The 10,642-nt window shown below is 44.8% G+C and overlaps 1 protein-coding gene across 1 annotated transcript; it reads left to right on the forward strand.

The window, feature by feature from the left end:
* The first annotated feature begins 10,040 nt into the window (after positions 1–10,040).
* LOC109262189 (ATP synthase membrane subunit K, mitochondrial-like) lies at positions 10,041–10,378 on the forward strand. Its single transcript, XM_053900680.1, has one exon. The coding sequence runs from the start codon at positions 10,078–10,080 to the stop codon at positions 10,261–10,263; it is 186 nt and encodes a 61-aa protein (XP_053756655.1). The 5' UTR covers positions 10,041–10,077; the 3' UTR covers positions 10,264–10,378.
* Positions 10,379–10,642: the final 264 nt, after the last annotated feature.

A 10,642-nucleotide genomic window follows, 5' to 3' on the forward strand; every position in this document is an offset into this window, starting at 1 on the left:
GGGAGGGCAGCCGCTGACCATCCAGTCAGTAACTGAAATGCACACACACCAAACCTCCTCCCTCTCTTGCTCGCTGTTGTCCTCCCTCAATTTTCCCATCTACCTTGAGGTCACAGAATCTCCTGTGATTAATGAAGAAAGTGGCTGATCTTTCACATTTCCTTCAATGTGTCCTTAATATTACTCTTCATTAAAAGAGGGAAATCAAAATCTGTGGCCTTTACAAGCCAGTGAAATATTAGTGGGCACACAGGCAGTCCAAATAAGAAAGCTCCAGAGAGCATCTCGAATCTCATCAGAGGGGCCAGCAGCTGCTGAGCGAGACTGGGTTCTCCAACTCCACACCCCCCTCTCATATAGGGAGTGCTGGGTTACCCGGCTCCCATACCGTCCTCTCTAGGGGAAACTTCTGGAGGGGTGCGTGAGAGCACAGGAGAAGGCACAGAGGACCTGAGACCCTTTCTGAGCTCTCTTGCAAACTGTGCAAACTGCCTGGGCTATTTGACTTCTCTGAGTTTCGATCTTCTCTTCTATAAAGCGAGACCCTTCCTATTCCTGGCATTGTTGTAAAGATCAGAGGTGGTCGTATTTGTGAATGCTCTTTGTATAGCATAAGCCACTAGGCTGTTAACTAAGAAGTATTGAACTTGTATCCCCAAATATATATGTATATATGCATATATACATATATATATATGTATATGTATGTATGTATAAAAGTTTATAGACACATATCTAATCTTGGCAGGGTGGGGGAAAACACACCCTGTCTTACACTGCAGGAATAAGGATAAACAAGTATAAATTTTGCAATTGACCAACGAATATCAAAAAGCATTCAAAACACATACTCTTTTACCCCAAAACATCCACTGCATGGCTCTTACTTAATTCTTGGCCAAAGCATGTCAGATTGACATATGAGTTTTTGGCATATATAAGAATTACTTTGGGGCACCCAGGTGGCTCAGTCAGTTAAGCGCTCACCTCTTGATCTCCGCTCAAGTCATAATCTCACGGTTCATGAGTTCGAGCCCCACGATGGCCTTCATGCTCAGCACGAAGCCCTTTTGGGATTCGCAATCTCTCCCTCTCTCTCTTTCTGCCCCTTCCCCCTCTCAAAATAAATAAGTAAACTTAAAAAAAAAAAAAAAAGAATTACTTTGATTGAAGTCTTTTTTCGTTCTTCAAACTTAATAATACTCCCCAACTCAACACTTGTTAGGCTAATTCTAGTATTGAGAATGGTGTCAGTGACATCTGCATCCAGTAATTTCACATAAAAATAAAGTTTATTACATAATTTAAAAATTATTTACGACCTTTCATTCTCAAAAATGATCACATGTCAATGTGTGCCTATGTGTGCACGGTGTGTATGAAAAGGTCAGAAAACGTAGTAGCCGGAAGTTAAAGAGGTTGGACGTAGGAGGTGAGATGAGGGCTTTGTTCCATCTGAAGAGCTGTTGCTTTGAATTCGTTTTATAATGAATATATTTGCTTTTGTATATAAGAAGCCACTTTTTAAGAATACAACATACATCAGCATGTGATTAATAATCTACATAGCGATGGGGCGCCTGAGTGGCTCAGTAGGCTAAGCATTCGACTTCAGCTCAGGTCATGATTTCGTGGTCCGTGGCTTCGAGCCCTGCATCAGGCTCTGTGCTGTCAGCTCAGAGCCTGGAGCCTGCTTTGAATTCTGTGTCTCCGTCTCTCTCTGCCCCTCTGTCTCTGTCTCTCTGTCTCTGTTCTCTCTGTGCTCTGTCTCTCAAAAATAAACATAAAAAATTAAAAAAAAAAAAAAAAAAGAAGAAGAAGAATCTACATAGCACTAATCCTAACAGCCGTAAGAATGCAGAAGGGAAAATCAACAGGAGTATGAGGTAGAGGGGTGGGTCTGACTTAGTAGTGACAGAGAAAGGGCATGCTTATCCAAAGATACAGTAGAAGTTAGAGTTCAGAGCCAAAAACAAAAAAAAACCCAGGGGTGCCTGAGTGGCTCAGTCAGTTAGGCGTCCGACTTTGACTCAGGTCATGATCTCGCTCGTGGGTTTGAGCCCTGCATCAGCCTCTGTGCTGACAGCTCGGAACCTGGAGCCTGCTTCAGATTCTGTGTCTCCCTCTCTCTCTCTCTGCCCCTCCCCTGCTCACACTGTCTCTGTCTCTCTAAAAATTAATAAAAAAATAAAATAAAATTTTTTAATAAAAAACAAAAACTGAAGGAAAACTTCTGGCAGGGAAGTTATGGACAATAACGTCTAATAGATCAGAGGCAGAAGATAGAACCTTAAATTTTATCCTGTCATCAAAGGGGGCCCGTGGCCATCGTTGAGCCATTATGTTCAATCTTGAAATATAGATATTTAAGACACCGGCACGTCTATTTGAATATTAAAGTAAGATGCCAGGTATGTGGGGATTTATGAGTAATGAGCAGAAAGTTCTATGGGAACCATTGGGCTGCTCTCAGAAGATGATGACAGCTGTGTTCCCTCTTTTCAGTCACACCATGCCTCAAACCGTTCCCGCACTCAGCTTAAAACAACAATACGTTATTTTTTATGATGCTGCACCGTGGGCTGGGCTCGGCTCTTCTGCTTCATGTGGCATCTGCTGGGGCCGAAGGGTCCAAGAAGGTTGGCACTCGGATGCCTGCTGCCTCGGTTCACGTGCCCACAGCATCTGAACTGCCCTCTACAGCTAGGGGCTGGCCGGGCATCAAGAACCATGAAGAATCTGCGATTTACCCCACGTGCAAGCTAACAAGTTAGTCTGTCGCACTTTCAGAGATGCCGGCGGAAGTCCTATGTGAGCAACAGAGAGGGCCTTCTTACTCGTGGTGCCAGTGAAAGGGCGGGCCTACGCCGGCCGACTCCATCTTGTTCTGTGTTCTCCACCTTGAGTGACTATGTCCCCGACATGACCCCTTTTCCGGGAAATTCACAGAAACCTCAGACTGCGCCTCCTCCCCTTGAGTAACCTCCCGCTCACCCATTCAAACTTTCTGATCAAAACACGCCCAGCGACCTGCGTAACAGGACTCCGACCCTTCCCCAACCAATCGGCTGAGGCCACGACCCTTCCCCAGCCAATCGGCTGAGGCCACAGCCATTACCTCACCAACTGCCCCTAGAGCCCTATAAAACCTTTGTGCTTTTGAAACTCGCTCTCTCTCCCTGGTATCTCACCGCTGCGTCGGTGCAGGTAGGGGATTGAGCTCGAGCTAGCTCGAATAAAGGTTCTTTTGCTTTTGCATCGGACTCGGCTCCCTAGTGGTCTTTGGGGATCACGAATTCTGGGCATAACACCAGGCGCAGCAGAAGCTTCAGGTCTGCGTCAGGGTCCCCCTGCTGTCTGTCCCCTGGCAGCAACGTGGAGTGACTCAGGTAACTGCCGCTCACAGAGTAGCTCTGCGCCACAGCTGAGGAACCCTGGGCTTAGCAAACTCCAAATCTTACAAGGGGGCTGCTAACAAACATGGCCAACTTTGTCTCCGAGGGAGGAAACATTATCGCTATTTACCCTGGTCAGGAAACAAATCTGCCCTTGGCCCAGGAGGAAGACCCTATCTCTGTCCTCCCAGGATCTTTGTTAGCCAAACATCCTTGAAAAGACAGTCCAAGACAAAAGCTGTCAAAACATGTAGGAACACCATGGAGGACTGAACTCCCAACACTGAAAATCACTCTTTCTAGGTATGACCTCTCCATGTGGTAACTCTTCACAGCCTGAGGGGCTCACGACAGGCAAACCTTCTATATGGCGGCAGGTTTCCAAAGGGCAGAGTTGGAGGCTGCCTACAGGCACCAGATCGCTTCTAGAGCGTGCTATTGGGTCAAAGTCCACCCCAAATCCAGTGCAGACGGAAGAGTGGACTCCACCTCTCAATATGAGGCGCAGCGTTTGCTACAGGGAGGGGAAGGATTGACCATAGCCATGGTTGGTGCCTATCTGCCAAACTCCCTGCCAAGTGGGAGAAGTGATTTCCACATTGTGGGAAGTAAGCATTTAATGTATGTATAACATTTTAGAAAGTAACAGTTATTTTTTTTTAAAGTGACAGATGAGAACAGAAAGGCTGGGTGGAAAATGTGATCCTGCTCAAGTATACCCTGGACAGAAAAATGTTAAGAATTGCTCTTTCAAAGACCCCACAAACTCATAAGTGCCACAATCCTGACTCTACAGATACTCCCAGACTTACCTATTGGAAAATATGACTAAGAAGTCTTGGATGGGCACAGGAGATATGTGCTTCCAGACTACGGTTCCCCAGATTAATCTGTTGCCTATTCGTGGCCAAGAACCCTCTAGCGTTGGTTTTCCTTGATGGAGACTTTCCTCCATCTACAGAAAGTATGTTTTGTTTGTATCTCAATTGCCAATTTTTGTGGTTTCTATTACTTCCATAGCAATATACATCACCCCTCACATGGTGTTCCCTAGCTCGGGCTCCACACTCCCCCAAGGGGGTTTCTCTGGGAATTTTAAGAGTATTCCTGATCCTACTGTTAGTTAATGGTTCTTAAACCTGGCTGAGCATCAGAAGCATCTGGGTGGATTTTTTTAAGTACACATCCCCATATGATCCCAGATTCACTGGTCAGAGTCTAAGGATGAGGTCCAGGAATCTGTGGGCTCCCAGATGATTGCCATGTGGCCAGTCTGGCTTATCCTGAGCACCCAAACCCGGGAACCTGTGACTGAGCTGAGTTTTGTACAGCCACTTTCTCACTGTCGCGAGGACCCTCCGCTCTCCCCCAGTGACGCCATCCCATAATCGGCTACTGCCCCTGCCCCCACTTCAGATCAAGCCCTCCACAGTGAGGCAGCACCTCAAAGAGAAGCGTACTACCTTAGGTATCAGTGAAATGAGGGAAAGCGAGCCACTGGAGAACCTCCATTCTTCAATAAACAGAACAACTGCCATGATTGTTGGTGCTTTGTTGGTGAAGAAGGAAAAGCGATACAAGGTTTCACAAGCAAGCAAGTCACAGCCTTAAAAATTGAGAATCTGTGGCGCATCCCTGAGGTGCTTGGCAACTTCTGTTCAGTCCACCTCCAGAATTCCAGAGTTGCCCGGCAGGTCTGTTTTCAAGCAATCGTCACACAGGTCAAAAGGGAAGGGAAGGCCACCTGCTTGTCCTACACCAGTGTTCACTGCTGTCATCTTTCCAATAACTATTTTTACTTGTCATCTTTTTCATGAAGAAGACACTTTAACCAATATATTTCTAAATGAAACAAGAAAGCCTTTTCAAAATATTTATACTTCATGTTTCTGTTGTGCCATGAAGAAATGACAGTCTCAGATAAAGATTACAAACTGATCTCCTGAAGGCTGGCTGTAGCTTTTTAGTCATGCTTTGCCTGGTCATCACGGGCTTTTTCTTTTTATAACATTGAATTATTTTGACACAGCAAGCGCATGCACGAGCAGGGGAGAGGCAGAGAGAGAGGGGGAGAGAGAGGATCCCAAGTAGACTTGACAGTGTCAGCCCACAGCCTGCCATGGGGCTCGATCCTCTGAACCAAGAGATCATAACCTGAACCAGAATCAAGAGTCGGAGGCTTAACCGACTGAGTCACCCAGGTGCCCCCACCATGGGCTTTTTACACATCGTGCTGACATCTTGAAATTTCACATAAAAATCCAGATTTCTAGCATCTCCTGAAAAGTCTCAAAGTCCCTGGACTCACTCTTGAAGGCCACAGTCATCGAGGCTGAATAGGATTTTCTCTCACAGATGTAGCGTGAGCTCTCCAATGTGCCACATTTCCCGTATGGCCTAGGACAAAGCCTGTCAACTTCCCAGTCCCTGAGGCATCTGACTCTGCCTCCCGTGCTAAGTGATGGCATCTCTGTAGTAATCAATACGCAAGATGATTGGAAAGTATTCTGAGAGAAACAAATGATATCACAGTATGAAGACTAAGGAAAGTTTTAGAGCAAAGAAGCAGCAGAAGTCAGCAAAACTCCAGCAAGGACCAAATGTCAGGAGACCTGTCATTAAAAGATCTACACCCTAGTCTCTGCTCTGCTGCTTAGCCAAGAGAGACTCCAACCCTAGCAAAGAATGTCTTTGTGCTTCTGAGTCCCCATCTGTGGCCCAAAGGAAGGAAGCAAACTGATGTCCTAGAATCTCATGGCTCTAACACTAGGGTCAGTAATGTGCAGCCAGCCCTCAAGTCAAATCTAGAGTGCTCCCGGGGTGCCTGGGTGGCTCAGTTGGTAGGTCGTCCAACTTCGGCTCAGGTCAGGATCTCATAGTTCGTGAGTTCGAGCCCGCATCGGGCTCTGTGCTGACAGCTCAGAGCCTGGAGCCTGCTTGGGATTCTGTGTCTCCCTCTCTCTCTCTCTCTCTGCCCCTCCCCCGCTGAAGCTCTGTCTGTCTCTCTCTCTCTCAAAAATAAACATTAAAAAAAAAAAAATCTAGCCAGCTCCCTGTTTTTGCATGGCCCCCTCGCTAAGAATGGTTTTTGTGGTTTCCCGTGGTTAAGAGAAAAAAAAAATCAAATGAAAAATTATATTTCATGGCCCAGGAAAAGTACATGAAATCCTAATTTCAGCAGCCACAAATGAAGTGGTGTTGGAACCCTGCCACGCTCGTTCATTCACAGACTGTCTACGGCTGCTTCCACGGTACAACGGCGGAGCTGAACAGCTGGAACAGAGTCTGCGGCCCGCCAAGCCTGAGATATTTACTATCTGGCTCTTTACGGGAAAAGTTTGCTGACCCTGGTCTAAGGTATCATGCTTAGCTGCTCCACTGACACATAAAACTCTACCATTCTTTCTAAAAGAATGTGAAGGCTCCAAGCGATCATGTCAGTAGCAGGGTCTTTGAAGCACGACCCAAGCATTTACATAGGCCTTTTTCCCACTGGGAATGATAATAGCAGCAGCTATCACTTAGTGAACACACACCTTGTTCCAAGCATTTCACAAGGTGTTATCTCCAGGCAGGTTTCATCACCCCTCCTTTCAAAGCTTGGGAAACCTAAGGTCAAATAGTCAATGAATGGCTGAGAGAAAATTCAAACTTTAGTCGGCCTGACTCCATAGCCCAGTTCGTTACAATATAATTGCCACTGTTCATGTAGCAAATGCCCCTCCCCAGGGACACAAGGCCTGAAGATAAATTGGGAGGAATAGCAGACTCTACTGGAACCAAAATCTCTTTTCTCATCAACTCCATCTCACCCCTATTTCTAAAATCTCTACATAGAATAGATTCCCCTGACTTAATTTCCCCTTAAGTCTCTCTTTTTTTTTTTTTTTTTTCTCCATCAAAAACATTGCCATAGGGATGCCTGGGTGGCTCAGTCAATTAAGCGTCCTTGATTTTGGCTCAGGTCATGATCTCACAGTTCGCGGGTTCAAGCCCCGAGTCAGGCTCTGCACTGACAGTGCAGAACCTGCCTGGGATTCTCTCTCTCCCTCTCTCTCTCCCTCTGCCCCTCCACCGTGTATGCTCGCTCTCAAATAAATAAACATTAAAAAAGAAACAAACAAAAAAAAAAACATTGCCATAGAAGCTGAGGGTACCCAATGTTCTTTGATGTGATGATAAGATGCCTGGTCCTCATGAACCCAAAACTCCATCTGCCAATGATGTGCTCAGCCGTGGGTGTTCACCATTTCACATTAACACAGACTCGAAACCACCTCCTTTACTGCACGCTGCCATTCTTGATGGCCGTTCACCTTCATCCTGGCATACTTTTTTCACTTTAGTTGAATCAGATGTTCCAGAATGGAGAGACACTCATGAAGCAGTATACACTCGTGCCTTGAAGCAAAACTAAACCACAAACAGAGGAAGGGGGAAAGCGGAAAGAGAGAGGAGGCAGAGCAGTGGTGAAGGGTGGCTGACGGGAGTGAAAAGAGATGAGAACAGGCATCCCATGCTAGGGAGGCAGAGAGATGGGTGGGTAGAGGGAAGAAGGAAAAGAAGAAGGATGGCCAGTAGAAGAGACGTAAAGAAGAAAGAGCATGAGACGTATGAGGAAGCAAAAGGAGAGGAAGCAAAAGGAGAAGAAGTAAAAGAGTCGATCGTTTTTCCCAGAGGAGAAAGCAAAAATCCAACCACCCTATTTCCCTAATCTTTTTCCCACCTGGATCCCTCTGCAACAGTTCCAATTTGAATCCAAATAATGTCTGAGATTTGGGATTCACTAGTAAACTAGCTCTGATTCCCTAATCCCAGCACCGGATGTTTGGGGGTGTTGGGATTTGGAGTTAATTAATTCAGCCACCTGTAACATTCATTCAGATGTTGCTACCTTTTCATCTTTGTGCAAAGTTATTTGCAGATGCTGACTAACTGCTTTCCCTACCCCTTCCTTCCACAGCCCTGAAGAGCTGTGTCCCAGCCTTCCCAGGCAACCTCTAGCCCCAAGCTCCTGTAGTTCCAAGTGCAGACCTTGAACGTCACGTAGAGATCCCAGAGAGAATTTATAGTTTTCTATGCTCCTTAAACTATGAGTGTGACCTCTTTATTGTGTGGGCTTCATATCGATCTCGCTATGGAAAATACAGAGGAAAACCTATAGTAGGTAAAAAGGGTGCGATTTTAGTTTCCCAAGCATAAGTGCTCATTGCTTTATGAGATAAAGCAGATTCAAAAGAATTCCACAAAGAGAATTTGGGGCCAGCCTGACAACTCTCCCTCAGCTTGCCTTCATACAGGTGTAGAGGCCTACTATTCAAAACGGTGACCTCACTGGGTGTTTCCTCAGACTTTTGCTGTCATACCCAAATAAAGCGTTTATAGATACCCTGCAAACAGTGATTGTAGCCATTAGAGTTTAAAAGTACTAAACTCCTTACCACTGAGTATTAACTGAAAGCTTTAAGAGGAGCAACAGAGACAGAAGTTTGTCTGAAGGACATCAGTTAAAGTCATTCCCCCAGAATATTTGCTTAGCACATGCTGCCACCTGCTTTGCCCAGGCTAAGATATGGGAGTCTTTGCGACCAGGCAAAACATCAAGTGCTCTGCTGTTTTGATACCATTTGGTAGCCCCCTTCTCCCTAGACCCCTTATGGTGCATGTCCTCTACCTACTTTACAGAGAATTGAAAATAAACTTGTGGAATAATTGGAATTAAAACCCTTGTCCCTGACTTCAAAAAGGACTTCCCATTGTTTTTCCACTATATCACATTCCTCCTACTTTTAGAAATAAAATAATTTCTTCCGAGAACACAGTTCCCCTCTACTTTGTAAGGTAGATGTTTGTCCGACCAACAAGCAAATTTAAGAAACTCGCTATCTCTCCTTCCATCTTTGAAAAACAAGGCTGTATGTAAACAATCTAATCAAACATAGAATTTGTAATATCCGTTGGAAATTGAAGGACATTAAAAATGGTGGCTTCTAATAAGCATGCTGGGATTGTCATCTGCATGGCAAAGGATCTCTAGGGAGAAGGGAAAAGATTGGTCAAGCACAATTATCTTGTATAACAGTTAAAATTTTTAACCACTCCAATATGTTGATGGTGAGATTTAATCTTAGTGTAAAGATACCTTTGTGAACTATTGGGATTTATCATGCACACAAAGCAATTTAGACATGCATGGTTCTTGCCTTTAAGGATCTTTCTAAAATGGAATCCCTCTCCATGGATACTCATTTGTATTGGTGGAATTTCTTGCTAAGAAAACAAAATGTCTTTCAAAATCCCAGGTTGTTATCAACTTGTCATATTGGAAAGATAATACAATTTCAGCTGAATATTCCCTCTCCAGTCAAACGTTAATGAGATAATGAGCTCAGTTTAATTTCCTGGTAAGGACACCATTTTCAAATCACTAAGTCCCCAGACAATTCTGGCATTTCTCACCACCTTCATTCTTGGAGCCTTCATTTTTGCTGCCCTTCATTTACAAAGAAACCGTACACGATGCAGTTTCCAATTTTTAGCACAACCTTTCCCCAGTCTGAATTTCATCTTAGCCTATATTTTATTTGCCTATCTGGTCCCACTGCCCATCGCCTTCATTAAAAGAGAGAGACAGACACATAGGCTGAAGGACACAACCAGCGGAATTGGTGTCTTTTGCAAGATGGAAATCATGGCAGGTCCAGAAACTGATGCCCAATTCCAATTCACTGGTATGAAAAAACACTTCAGCTCTTACACCCTCACAGGTAGAATGAATTGTGTACTGGCCACATATGGAGGCATCGCTTTGATGGTCTTGTACTTCAAGTTAAGGTCTAAAAAAACACCAGCTGTGAAAGCAACATAAACAGATTTTAAAGTGTACCTCATCTGTTAAGTTCCCATGCCTGGAGAAGCTAATGTCAACACATCATGTGGTACTCAATTTGTACAATAAATTATGAAACTGGAAAGAAAAAAAATAGAGAGAGAGACAGACAGACAGACAGAGACTGGAATGGAGAAGACATTGCACTAGCGACTAAGAACACATACTAATAGACTAAGAGCCTATTCTTAGAGTGTGTAGCCCAGTGTAGATAACTGGCTGACCCACCTAAGTATTCTGTGCTGGGAAAAGGGGTGTAGCCTTGTGGGAACGCCATGGAGTATTTATTCCTGCTTGGAGGAATCAGAAAAGGCTTCTTAGAGGAGATACTTTTCAACTGAGCCTTCAAGGATGAGTA

Source organism: Panthera pardus, unplaced genomic scaffold (genome assembly GCF_024362965.1).
Source record: "Panthera pardus isolate Hobbes unplaced genomic scaffold, ASM2436296v1 HiC_scaffold_13, whole genome shotgun sequence".
NCBI classification, from domain to species: domain Eukaryota; kingdom Metazoa; phylum Chordata; class Mammalia; order Carnivora; family Felidae; genus Panthera; species Panthera pardus.

Excerpts from the sequence above, each read along its gene's own strand:
- LOC109262189 (XM_053900680.1), top strand. The coding sequence starts at position 10,078 with ATGGAAATCATGGCAGGTCCAGAAACTGATGCCCAATTCCAATTCACT.